This window comes from Podarcis filfolensis (genome assembly GCF_964270895.1).
Source record: "Podarcis filfolensis genome assembly, chromosome: 9".
In the NCBI taxonomy this organism is placed as follows: Eukaryota; Metazoa; Chordata; class Lepidosauria; order Squamata; family Lacertidae; genus Podarcis; species Podarcis filfolensis.
In genome coordinates, this window is record NC_139610.1 from 39,168,562 (window position 1) to 39,182,291 (window position 13,730).

The window sequence follows — 13,730 nt, forward strand, 5'->3', positions numbered from 1 at the left end:
TTTCATGTTGCCCTTTTGTTTGGAAACTCTTCAGATAAAATGAGAGGGAAATTGCATTGTGACACATGAAGTGGCTGCAGGAGATGGCAACTTAAATCCATGTCCCCTTGACTCCAGGTACTCTACACTAACGTGAATATTCTGTATAGACTGTATGCTTGCAAAATAGCATTTGCATGGAATAATAGGAGCAAAGTAGAAAATATCTCCACCTGAAGCTTCTAATTTTACAGTTAGTTTTTTTTATTTAAAAAATCCTTGCAAATTAAAAGAAATCCTTCCAAAGATCCAGAATTATTTTTATAAAGAGTAAGTGCTTTTGCGTTCTCTCCAGTGCACAGATTGGAAAAGCAGCAATGAATGGCTTAACGTTAAGTAAAATGTTGTCTGGTTACATATGCAGTAGGGAAAATGCTAACATCTATCGAGAACAATGCTACCCACGCCCAGAGCTCTTCAGTGGAGGCTAACAGCTTTGCAGAGAGCTTTTGATAAATAAAATGAGCGTGTGCTAGGTCTGTCTGACCTTCATCGTGCTAACTAATTTGCAGTGGCTGATGAAAGTGCCTCTGTATTTTCCAGCTGGTACTGAAGCGCAAGCAGAGACGGTCTGAGCATTAGAACAGATCAAGGAGCGCAAGTGTTTTTTGTTTCAGTAACAACATGGATTTTGAGTATTTAATTCTTTAACTAGTATTCTAGTGGAGGCGGGCATGAAAAATCCAAGGCTGTTTTGATTCTGCTTTTCTAAACGATAAGACACCATTTAAATTGGTGACTCTACCATGCTCACACTACCATGAGATCTTATGTATGAGTTAGGACTTTTTCCAGATAACTAATCGAAGTATTTGCCACAACGACTTCAATATCAACAGGATAATCCTGCAAGCCCTTTTCCAGGGCAAGTAACACTGTGTCCAATTCCTGTATAATAGACAAAACACTCACCGCAGGGACCATAGTCTTTTTGCAAAGAGAGAACTATTCAGTTCCAAGAGCAAACCAATCATGCCACAAAACGGCAGGACATAGCTGGATGTTTGGGAATAGAAGTAGGGGATGGTGAAAGACCCTTTTTGATACACAGTGCCACGTAGCCCCTGTAAGTGATTTTGAAGCAATGTTTATTTTAGAGTCACAAAACAGGATAGGGAGAGTTGTGCCGTATCGCTGATGCCACTGGGACCATCCAGCAACCTTCTGTGTGCTATAAATCTGCAACCACCTTCTCTGTGGCTTTGGCAATCAGATTAGAAACTGCAGTGCTAGCCCTGAGGAAATATGTTATTTTGCCCCAGCAACAGAAAGCTATGTTTTGGGTGCTGGGAAAATTAGATTTTCCCCTCAGCAAGCAAGCATTACCTGAAGAGAACTTACTTGGTTTTCCAATACTGTGGCAATAACTGTATTGTTTATAGAATTATTTGAATAAGCCCTTCAGCTTTGGTTACACTTGTTGACAGAACAGGTATCTTGCTTTAATAATAAGAGCTTTTAACTGGAAGAGTGAAAGAATACCTTACATTCTGAATGGTTTTGAAAGACCGCTTCTCAGTTAAGCATAATAATAAGTCCCATAAGTCATCTGAAAAGTGTCTGGGTGTTGCCAGAAGCTGTGCGAGCGTTAGAGCCACAAAGCAGATGCCATATCTCATAGTACTACATACTAATTCAAGTGCTGGCTAACACTCAGTAGTGGTGTGTTTGGGTCGGGCCCTGGAGCTCCTCTCCTGCCACAGGCACTGCTGCTACTTACCCTAGATGGGAGGTTGCCCAAGATTAGTGGCTGTCCCCGTGCCACCATACAGCCGTCGGCGCCCTTGCCCAGGTAAGCAATGAAACCAGTGTCCCCAGGGCAGCTCTACCCCATCACACCTTGAATTAGTGTATAGTTGTGAGATTCAGTAGCTGCATTTTTTCTTCTTAGTCCAAAGATTACTCCCTGTTCAGCCTGAAAGTAGGATGCAAGTTCTGAATGCACTGCTTCCCTTCAATCCAGTCCAGTGGTACTAGTTACGATGTCTGCTTGCAGCTTCCACGTTCAGAGTCAGGATGCTACTGAATACCAGCTGCTGGGGAACAATGAGAAGGCTGTTGCCTTCATGTTGTGCTTGTGGGCTACCCAGAAGATCTGGGTGGCCACTGCCATCAACAAGCTGATGGACTAAAGCAGCCTTTCTCAACCTGTGGATCCCCAGATGTTGTTGAACTACAACTCCCATCACCCTTAGCTAACAAGGCCAGAGCTCAGGGATGATGGGAGTTGTAGTCCAACAACATCTGGGGACCCACAGGTTGAGAACCGCTGGACTAAAGGAACCATTGCTCTGATGCAGAAGTGGGATTCGTATGACCCACCAAGCCAAATGCATCTCAGCTAGTGGGTTTATAGGACTCTTGTCTTCGCTTACCTTACAAGACTAGGAAAGGCTGTGATTTCTTTTGGCGAATCACAGTACATGGCTGGTGGGCTGTGGTTGACAAAACAGTAGCAGGTTCTACAGACCTGCTTTATTCTTTCCAAGACTTTCATTGCTGCTCTTTTAGTGCTGAGAGCTTCCTTTCAAACGAGTGGGGCCTGTAGTAAAATGGTAAAAGCACATCCCGACTCTCTAGTTCAGGCCTAGGGAACATGTGGTCCTCCAGAGGATGATGGATTCCAATTCCTATCAGCTCCAGTCAGCGCAGCCAATGGTCAGGGATGATGGGAGCTGCAGGCCCACATCATCTGAAGAGCCAAAAGTTCCCCATATCTGCCTTAGCAGCAGTGCTCCTGTTCAGGGTTCAAGCCAATCATACCTCCTTCTGGGATACTGTTAAATTGCTAGGCGCTCAACTTGTTTCAGAATTCAGAAACGAACAAACAAACAAACAACATACATGGGTTAGTGTGTATTTTTAAATCTGTGAAATCACTTACTGCTCTTGAAAAACACCATGTATATATCTTTAAAAAAAAAGTTAATGGAGAAATATCTGCTCTACTGGTGAGATAACTTGTTGGCCCAACTAACGGAAAGTTATGCACTGCCTCTTGTAACTGACTCCATTACAAGCCTGCTGTAGAGTGCTGTAATGTTCCTTCACCTCATTAGTGGTGAAGACTGATCGGTGCAACAATCTAATTTCACAATGCATGCTCTCTACACCAAGCTTGCTGTTAGCAAAAAAGGAAAGTCCAGCTTAGCTTGCCATTTTGTGCTGCACAACAACCTTGCTTTGCAAATGTAGAATCTTTATATCCAGGTAGACCTTAAGTTTGCTCTATAGAAATGTGAGAAAGGACACAAGAATTGTACTATTTAATATTACGGTAATGAAATAAAATCATTCTAAGCTTCTGAGTTGCTAAACTGTCACGTTTTATGATGGCACATCAAGAACAGAAAATAACCTGTCAGTTCTCAAGGTTTGCTCTGGCTTTTCCGGTCGTGAAGACTAGGATTTAGCAGCAAGTCTCTTCAGTGTGTTTTTGCTTTAGTTTGATGTTGCTCAAAATTGAGTTTTGTTTTGTAATTTTTCTTTCAAGGTGGCAGACATAAAGAAGGGCAACAAAAAAGCACTGAATAAGCTTATTGGACAGGTTCAAAGAACAACAAGAGGACGCTCAGACCCTGTCCTGGTGAAACAAATACTAGAGAAGCTGCTATCGTAGGAGCCTGCGGTGAAAATTCCATATCTGATATTCGCTGCTGTTATCAGAGTGGTAATTACTTGATACTTCTATCTTTCACAATCAAGCCATTGTACTGACTTCATTCACTTCTTGCTTACTGTATCAAGTTAACTGCAGCCACTTTCTGCAGTTTTTCAGCTTTACTCAGGCCATCATCCTCTTAAGCAGGGGTAGGCAACCTAAGGCCCATGGGCCGGATGCGGCCCAATCGCCTTCTCAATCCAGCCCACGGACAGCCCAGGAATCAGCGTGTTTTGACATTAGAATTGTGTCCTTTTATTTAAAATGCATCTCTGGGTTATTTGTGGGACCTGCCTGGAGTTTTTACATAAGTAGAATGTGTGCTTTTATTTAAAATGCATCCCTGGGTTATTTGTGGGGCATAGGAGTTTGTTCATTATTTTTTTTCAAAATAAAGTCCGGCCCACCACAAGGTCTGAGGGACAGTGGACCGGCCCATGGCTGAAAAAGGTTGCTGACCCCTGCTCTTAAGTGGCTGTCAAACTGGAACATAAGGTATGCAAAGAAAGAATTCAAATGGTATAATGTGCAAGTTTTTTGTATGAAAGCTTCTGGTTTTGAAACATATAATGAACTCTTTCTTCCAATTTATTAGTAATATTTTTCAGAAGTAGCTTAAATACTTCTTAAGGTATTTTCTTGGTGATAAAAGCAGAGCATTCCTAAGTTTGTAAAGTACTCAAGAGACTTAAAACCCACAATTGCTTGTATGGACAGTTGTTCAAAAGCAAGCCTTTTGTTATAGGAGTAAGGGAATGTAAATAATATATTAAAGGCATTATTTCAGTATTGATGTTTCATTAAGCAGACCAGACATGTCTTCAAACTTCGTTTTATTGGGGGGGGGGGGTATTTTTGACTGTAATAAACTATGCCCTCTCTGAGGAAGAACTCTTTGCATTCTAATGTAATTTTCAATAATAATAGTAATAATAGTAATAATTTATTATTTATACTCCACCCATCTGGCTGGGTTTCCCCAACCACTCTGGGCGGCCCCCAACAGAGTATTCAACAGAATAAAACATCAAACATTAAAAACTTCCCTAAACAGGGCTGCCTGTAGCTCCACAAACAACTATAGAATGAGGTGGTCAATTCTTCTGATTTAAAAAATAAACAAAACGAAGAACCTTATTAAAAACGGGGAAAATTGGCAATCTCTTAAGTTTAGAATGATCACAGTTCTATATATTTGGGTGGGGAGGGATAACTGCCAAGCAGCTCAGCTGCCTGTTTCTGGAATTTTAAGCTAAGTCCTCCTTAATGACCCCTTACTCTAGGCTTCAACCTAGAGTAAAATTGTTTTGCTTTTGAAGCCAAAATGATGCTCTTCAAACAAATTTCAGGAACTGCAGGTTTTCCCCAATATCTAAAGAAAATAGCCTGGCATTTCAAGACACTAGAGTAATGAAGATTTTAACATTTGTACATAAGAATAACTATTTATCAGCAATAAAAAAAGTAACATTTAAATGGACTTATTTTTGCTCGGGAGAATTAAACCACCTTCAACACTTTTTAAAAAGTGGGTTGTCAAAGGCTGCATTTGTATCACAGAGCTGCATGGCTCCATGAAGTCAAGTATTATAAGCAACAGATGTTGCTTATGGTTTGGAATTATATATTTTTGTAATAGCAGGTGGCCCATAGTGCCTATTGCAGTTGCCTTTTGTTCTATATTGGTTCAGCTGAGATGTAAGCTTAAGTGAGTAAACACACATGAAAGATGAGATCCAACAGGTAAGCTTCCAAAAGGTAAGAACACCAAATACAAGTTATAGGGGCAATGTGCAACCATTCACCATTTCACCGTTGTCCTCAGATTTCAGCCCAGTCTGGTCACTGCCTTAAGGTAGAAGCATTAGTTGTGATGGTGATGACCTGACAGTGGACATGAGTTTATAATCCATCAATTGCTGCCAAAGTGGGAACCCAAAGTAATGAGAATGGAAATTGTAGAAGACACTTCTGCAAAGAAAGCTTTGTGTTTTAATGTCTCTTGGTTCACATTACATTTTAATTAACAGTGTGTGGTTTATACAATTTCCAGAGGGGTTCATGTGCAGCAAAAAACAGTCTTGTGACACCTTAAAAAGACTAACAAATGTTACGACATAAGCTTTCATAGACTAAATTCTGCTGCATTCTTTGCTAGACTTATGGCATGTTTTCCTCAGTTGCAGGTATATAGGTCCATACAGTAGTTGTAACAGGGGTTATAAAACAACACGGTCAAAACAAAATAGTGGCGATTAAATTTCAGATCAAATGTATGAAAAAAAAAGCGCGCAGTGGAGTGGTCATTTATGGCGACAATCATAGGTGATATAAAACCTCGTTTGACTCATAATACCAGACTCCTCTTTGTTGTCTTATATAGCCGGCACCCCAAGGTCGCCTTTGACTGGACTTAACTGTCCAGGGGTCATTTACCTTTTACCTATTATATAGCCATTTTCATGTTGTTTCTACACCATACTGGCCGGTTATAATAAGCCATCACAGTGTCAAAATTAGAGAAACCATAACATTTACCAAATTGGAGACAAAGTCTTTTGTGTCTTTTATTTTTTCATAAAAACTAGGTACTGTTCTGTTCTATAGGACACCTGTCTGTCCCTGTAGGTATTTTGTACTGTTTTGAATGAAACTGATGGAAATGAATGAAACCATCACCCAGTATGCCCTATGTATACTAGCAGGCTTCTGTGTTGGGTAGGTGATTCAAATGTACATCTGGCTATGTATCTCCATCCTAGGCAGAAGACTCTTTTCAGGTATCAGTGAACTATCTGAATGAACATTCCTATATGAGAGTAGCAATGAATTAGGAATATTATGCACAGTATCAAAACGTAACAATGCTATGCATTCAATCAATCATGGATGGATAGAATTGCCAGATTTTAGTGTTTGAATTACCATTTTCAATACATCTCTGGCAATAGGTGCTTTGGCTATATAAGAATAATTTGAAAAAAGTTATTAGGATTGAAACTGAACTTTGGCACCAACTCTTCTACCAAAAGCAACCAGTAAGATTCATAAGCCTCTTTTTGTCTGTCAAAATCTGTGGACAAAGATAGCGTAGTTAACAAGCAACCAGGTTTTTAAAAAAGCTAAGAATTAAACATGCCGCTTTGTTGTTTTTCTTGTTTGGTGTTTGACCAGAAACATGAGTGCTGGCCATCAACTTTGTGTAGAGGAAGTTCTTGCTTGGAATGCTGTTTTACAAGTTCCAGGGAGTTATTGTACCTCGAACTAGTTCCAATCTTGTACCATCACCCTGGTTCCCAATGGCGTTACTAAATCTAGTAGAGGTTACTGACCTTATTACAAGGATACTATGTGCTTAACTGCCGTAGACACCACATTGTAAATACAGTGTCCACGGTAGTAGGAGCTTTGGAAAGAACCACTTTTTTTGCAGTTGTAAAAATCTACTATTCCAAGGGTATGTTTGGGGGTTTGGAAAGTTAGCATAGGCATGATGTGCCTGTATGATGTGCATACATCATGCCTTGTCAAGTCTAGCAGAAGTGGATTTTAGCAAAGGTCATTTATCAGCATTAATTCTTGAGGGAAACAATCCTCTATCATAAATAGGTTCTTCAGAAGGATGCTGCTTTTCCATCAGTAATAACAGTAATAATAATTTGTAGCACTTATTCCTGTATAACTAAACATGCAGCTAACTTCCCTAGAAAGGAGACAGGGGATACAGGTGTGTATAATTGGCTGTATTATTCTTAGTTAAAGACTAATATTCAGCCTCCCCTTTTTAGAATAGCTACTTAAGCGATAGCTGAGCAAACATGCTTGGATATAGTATCCTCACTAAACTTCTTCCCCTGCAAATTGTGGCCTAGCTGTGGGACTCATTACTGTGAAGGTGGTATTAGTGAACTTAATGGGTAATCTGCTTCTGAAATTAACAAAGATACTATCTCACTCATGATTGAGTTGGTACTCTCTGCAGCTCTAATATCATAGATTAAATTATAGCTAGGGGACTCTAGACAAGACTCTAATGGCTTGTATCTTTTCTATCTCACCTAAGTCAACAGTAAGTTAGTAGAAAGACTACTTCAGTACTATAAGAAACTGACCTGAAGTGTTCTGAAAGGCTCTGGTTTATTGACATTGCAGTTTAACGTTGCATAGTTTCTGGAGAAAATCAATCCAAATTTAAGTATGGTATCAATGAATTAGAGGGACGCGGGTGACGCTGTGGTCTAAACCACAAAGCCTAGGGCTTGCCGATCAGAAGGTTGGCGGTTCAAATCCCCGCAATGGGGTGAGCTCCCGTTGTTCGGTCCCAGTTCCTGCCCACCTAGCAGTTCAAAGGCACGCCAAAGTGCAAGTAGATAAATAAATACTGCTCCAGCGGGAAGGTAAACGGCGTTTCCATGCGCTGCTCTGGTTCACCAGAAGCGGCTTAGTCATGCTGGCCACATGACCTGGAAGCTGTCTGCTGAACAAACACTGGCTCGCTTGGCCTATAGAGCGAGATGAGCGCACAACCCCAGAGTCGTCCGCAACTAACGGTCGGGGTAACTTTAATTTTTTATCAATGAATTAGAAGCATCCAGCTCTACATTTTATTAACTAGGTATCCACAAATTGTCCTTTTATTCTGGAAGCAGCAGCAAGTGGATGAAAAACTGACAAGGAGTAATCCCACCAATCTTGATCACTGTCCTGTTTGTTTTTAAAGGTGAACAGGTTTGGAGCCTGACAGTTCTCCTGGACAAAGTGTGAGTATCCAGGAATACATTTTCTTAGCTGTGTAAGCTCTGTCCCCTTTTAGAGGCATGAGAGCTTGCCACAGTAATATGTTGGATGCAAGGCCCTTGAAAGATGACATAGGAATTGCAACTGGGGTGAAATGCTATAATTTGCCTTGTAATGAAGAGGCAAAGAGAATAAAACATATAGCTGTCTTGTGATAACTTCAGCCTTACCCTAAAAGTCTGTAAACAACCTACTATATTTTGCATGACCTCTTGTCAGGAATAGGCATGGACCATAGGTGGTGTTGAGAATGTATTTTGTTTTGTTGAAATCATTAATTGGAGAGTGGGATGCAGAGAACTGTGAAAGGATACATCCAAATATGTCTGAACCTATGCAACAGGGAGACTCTAGAGAACAATAGTTGATGTAGCAGCAGGTTGAGGAGCAGTATATTCATAAGTTGCTTTGTGATGTAGGGAAATGTCTTTAAAGTGCTTAGAATAGAGAAACTAAAGACAACTGAATTCAGATTCATTGTATTAAAGTCTTTTTGTGCTGCAAATAAATAAGCTGGAAGAAAACACACAAATGAAACCCACAAAAATTGAGAGTACAGTCCTCCTCATTTTCTACAATTAAGGAGATAAGGTGTGTAAAGAATATTATAAGTATATAAAAAATTACGTTGTAGCAGCAGCTAGGCCATAGTATGCCACACACTAATCTTGGTGCAAATGCAGGAAGCACATTAGAGACTTAATTTTTTTCCTCCTTTAATATTGTAAGATTGCTGAGAAGCAGTAGGGTGTGTCATTTTAGGGGATGAAACTTAATTTTTGCAAATTTCTTCAGTGAGGGGTCTTAAAAATATGTTTTTGGGTGTGAAAAAAAAATCAAATCTGCTATTAATTTTGTGATTGGACAACATTTAGCTTGGTAAGTCTATGTTTGATTAAAAAGCACCCAAAGTGTTCATGGAAAACTAAAGAATGGTTTAAAAAAAAAATAGTTTCTCTGCATACAGCATCTTTGGGTTAACATTCCTGTATTCTGCAAGGAGTAGAATTTGTCAGTGTTTAAAAAAGTCAGTTTTCACATAGTCCAACTAATTAAGCTGTGGCACCTTAACGACAGATAACGTGACGGTGGCATGAGCTGTCAATTGTGGGAAGAATGTACTTCATCAGATGCATAGAGAGAACTGTAGAGACAGGGCAATGGAATATATTCTACTTAAGACTAAAAGTGTTGTTGTTTTTTTAAAGCCAAGCCTGAACACAGAGGCCTCATGTGAGTGTTAAATCAATGGCCACAAAGATCCAGTCACTTTAACAGATGCACAACAAACCCTAGTAGAATGGTAGTCAGATCAGCAAAATGCTTAATTTGAGCTGACTTAAGGAAAGCTGTTAACTATTCCCGCTGCAGAAGTATTTTAGGGCTAGCTTGCTTTCTAAATGCCTTTTTGGGCTAGTACCCATCACTAAATTATTCCAAATAGCTTACTTATGCAAAGCAATCCAAAGTCACATTAAGCAAGATGCAATTTTCACTTTCCCTGAGATGGCATTTATATAGGAATAATTACAACACTACAGCTTGAATTAGTGCTATAATCATGGCTCGGATAATTACACCAGGAGACTGCAGCACTCAATTTCAGAGATGTTTGGAGGGGTGGTTGTTTTTTTAAAAAAGATTTGGGTGCTTTTTGACATGAAACAAGCCAAAATAGCAAAGTCTTTGTATTTTGTACTCCTATGTGTCAAGGATCATCAAGCTTGCCAGCAATTTGTAGCTGTCATTTTTACTTATTTGTGTATATCATTCGGTGGTTTTCTATTACTAACCCTCCAAAAAGTCACTGTAAAGACTGTGTATAGTAATTCTCCAATTCATATTTTTAAATTTTATTAAAATCCACAAAGACAAAATATCCCCTCTCTACTCTCAGCAAGAACCTAACTTCACAAATGTTAACAGTGGCTTAGATAAGAGAGGCACAAAGTATCTCCACTGAATGCAGCTCAGAAGATTGGTGAACGGCTTGAGGGCAACTTGACTTAATAAGCAGAGTTTAAGACCGGAATCTTTCCCAGTCTTACCTGGAGATGCCAGGGATTGATGCTGAGACCTTTTTCATGGAAAGCACATGTTCCGCCACTGAACTATGGCCCTTCCCTGATTAATATAAGATGCCATATCCTGGGCCTACATTTCACTGACTGACCAACAAGTGGAATCTGCCCTTCCTGCTGTAATCATGATTCAAACAAAAGATGAATAGTTTCTAACAAAGTAATCTGTTATCTTTTCTATACTACTATTAAATGCTTTGTTAAGCCTTGAACCAAGCCTAAACATTGCGAGGGTGTGTGCACATGATTGCTCCCTTTCAGCAACAAGCATGTCAAAATTTAATGAAACTACTGCATAGTCCATACTATGGTATCCTTGCTGGTTTTCAAATGTCCAATGTTTTAAATGTCTGATTTTCAAATGCAGCAAATATAATCACATTTTATGTGATTAACACACCCACGTTATTTAAAAAACCTCACCTATCTTAACTTTAAATAAGAGCATGAAAATACAATGTCTTTTGAGAGCATTTTTTTAAAAAATCTGCTACAGTTAACACATATACAATTAATCAGTCAATCAAAAGGATGGATCGCTTCCCACAGAGAAGGTAGCAGGACTAGAATTATGAGATCATTTTATTTTTTATGAAGATGTCACCAGACATGGGGAACGGGCCAAGTAACAGGACTGGCAGATCCTTCCCTGCGTAAGATTTTTACAGCTTGCAATGCTTTGAGAAGCTAAAGGAAGAAGCTCTCTCCTCTTTGATTTCTATGGCCTGCAGGATTCTAAATCCGCCCATGGATGATGGTGGGAGAGGAGACTAAGCAAATGGACCCAGTCACAGTAGACCAGTGGAGCAAGAAATGGGGACACTGAAATCCCTCTCTTGCCATTATTGCACTTCTAAACAAATATACACACCATTTTAGGCAACCCTCCCGAAAGATGTCTGTGAAATTCCCATTTGCTCAGGTGCCATGTTCTAGCATAGAACATGCAAACCCCCAACTGCTACTGTTAGTACCTCAATATGGAATTGACAAAGAGGAGCAAAGTCTTGTCTTCAGATACTGTTTTCATTGGTTTTGGAGCAGTTTGTCATATTCACCTACTGTAAAAGAAAATGAAGGCTTTCAAGCACAGAGCCACTATTAACACAAAGCCAACTTCAGCACTGGAGGAACAATTACTCTTACTAGCACAAACTGAAATGCAGCTGTAATGCAGCAATTCATCATGTTTGGACCCATTCTAATGAGTCTCATTACTCACAAAAGAAAATGTTCTTAAGCTATTGGACAGCAGCTGCAACAGGTTCGAGTGTATCTGTCCCAAGTAACCTCCTCTTCTCTGCTACTAGGGAGCAAAATATTTCTGCCATCCTTCAAAAGTGCAATGTTAGGACAAGTCAACATACATCATAAATAAACAGCTAGTGTTTTACAATACCACAAAGCTTTCCTTGAACCAAAATAACATTTTAAGCTAAAAAGGAGAAAAAAAACACAGCTTATAAAGGCAGGCTATTTTTTTCAATTTTGTTTAAAAAAATAGTACTTAAAAAAATAGATAGTAACAACTCCCAGATGAAGGTAACCTTATAACACTACTCAAACAATAACTGGAGTATTTGTGTTCAGCTTATCAATAAAAGTGTACAAATATGATCTACCAAAAAAGGCTACGGTTTGCATAGAAAAGTTTCATTGTGTGCAAATATTACTAAAATTTAAGGCTTGAGTGTTTAGTTTAGGTAGAGATCTAGCATTTTCAAAGAATGCTGAGAAATGGCCGGGGGTGGTGGGGTGGTGGAGGGAATTCCATACAGTCTGCACTCAACATCCATTTACTCATTTCATTTAAACTTCAAAGGAATCAACAGCTGAGAGCGTCAGACTTGTCCACAGTGTAAGGCAATATGGTATGTATTCAGCACAGCACCTGCTGCTAGCAAGTCACAGGCTTATATTTGTTGAATCCATTTGGATTCACAACTCCAGCCACTCACAATGCAGAGAGTAGGGAAGGAATTGTGAACCTCCCCTGGCAAATAGATACCTAAAACGTTATTTGCATAAAAGGCTTATCAGATTTGACATGCTCTTCCTGGTAAACGCACTCTTAGGAAGCAACCAACTTTCCTAGATAGGGGGGAAAAACCCCCACAAAAGGAAATCACCTTTCAGCTGGTTACACAATTGTGCCTTTTTAACCAAAAGTGTCTATAGCAGAGTTTAAAAGAAGGGATCTTGAGGTAAGGAAGTTCAAGGGTGGGAATATGGTAAAATAAGAAATCGTTCCATTAATACATCAAGTGTCTATGCTGCACAGTAGGAAATAAGGCCCAACATAAAGGTGTAACAGTTTCTCCCAATCAAGTATTACCAGGAACATAAAGTAGAATTTTCCTTTATAAGTAGCTCTCTGTGTTTTGTTTTAAATTAAAACATACTTTTTTAAAAAAAAAAGTCTTAAAACTAATAAAAATTCTCAAAGTCACCAAATACTTTGTAACAGAGTATGGAGTGTTCCTGTGCAAGAGCAGCCAGCTCCTTGAGAAACTCTGGGAAGAGGGCAGCTGCCAGGATGGCATTCCGGATGTGCAGGGGGGCGCTGGGAAGAGCTGTTCCTTTCTTTGCCTTGCTTCCAAAGAAAGGTTGCAGGATGACCTGGGAAGCCTCAGAAACGTTTCTGCCTTTCCCCAAAGCATGGTTGTGCTGTGCATTGTCTAAAAAGGAGAAAGAGAAAAATAAATTTATTTTTGGTACAAAAGTGATTAAGACAATTGCAACCCAAGTTTAGTACATGGAACTCTAGCCCAGAATCAGTTTTAAATATTATTACTTTTTAAATAATTTTTATTAACTGGCCAATCACATCAAATTAAATCACATCACATAAATTCCAAATTACAAAGCCAAATTTTTAAATTTTGTTGGGGGAACCCATACTTCAAGATCCAAAGGGGGATTCAGATCATCTTCTTATTACTGCGTTAATGTCCAAATCAGTCCCAATCAGTCCAGACAAAGTTCATAATTCTATCCAGTCTTATCTTGGTGTTTCCACATCATATCTTGTTCATATAATTTCTCTTTTTCCTTTACGATCTCTTCTGTTGGTCTCCTTAAGCCGATAAGCAAATATAATAATCCTGTGTGAATTTCCCGTTCCTCCAATCCAAGTCCAGATGGTTTCCATA

At 39.4% G+C, this 13,730-nt stretch overlaps 2 protein-coding genes across 9 annotated transcripts in view; one reads left to right on the top strand and one right to left on the bottom strand.

The window, feature by feature from the left end:
- The window catches only part of GATB (glutamyl-tRNA amidotransferase subunit B), a 64,012-nt gene that overhangs the window by 34,036 nt on the left and 16,246 nt on the right, over positions 1 to 13,730 (top strand). For 3 of the 8 annotated variants that reach the window (XR_014552155.1, XR_014552156.1, XR_014552157.1), the window contains exons 13-14: positions 3,533 to 3,709; positions 8,421 to 8,460. Coding sequence is in view for 1 of the 8 variants with exons in the window: in XM_083631207.1 (XP_083487333.1) it covers positions 3,533 to 3,658 (126 nt within the window). In the remaining 7 variants the exon portion in view is untranslated. Of the gene's footprint in view, positions 1 to 3,532; positions 12,678 to 13,730 lie in introns of those variants that run through there. The other 5 variants (XR_014552153.1, XR_014552158.1, XR_014552159.1 and 2 more) reach the window with 5 other exon arrangements.
- Positions 5,670 to 13,730, bottom strand: part of FHIP1A (FHF complex subunit HOOK interacting protein 1A) — an 85,190-nt gene continuing 77,129 nt past the window's right edge. Inside the window, exon 12 of the mRNA XM_083631104.1 lies at positions 5,670 to 13,256. Coding sequence (XP_083487230.1) covers positions 13,006 to 13,256 — 251 coding nt within the window. The 3' untranslated portion in view covers positions 5,670 to 13,005. The remainder of the gene's footprint in view (positions 13,257 to 13,730) is intronic.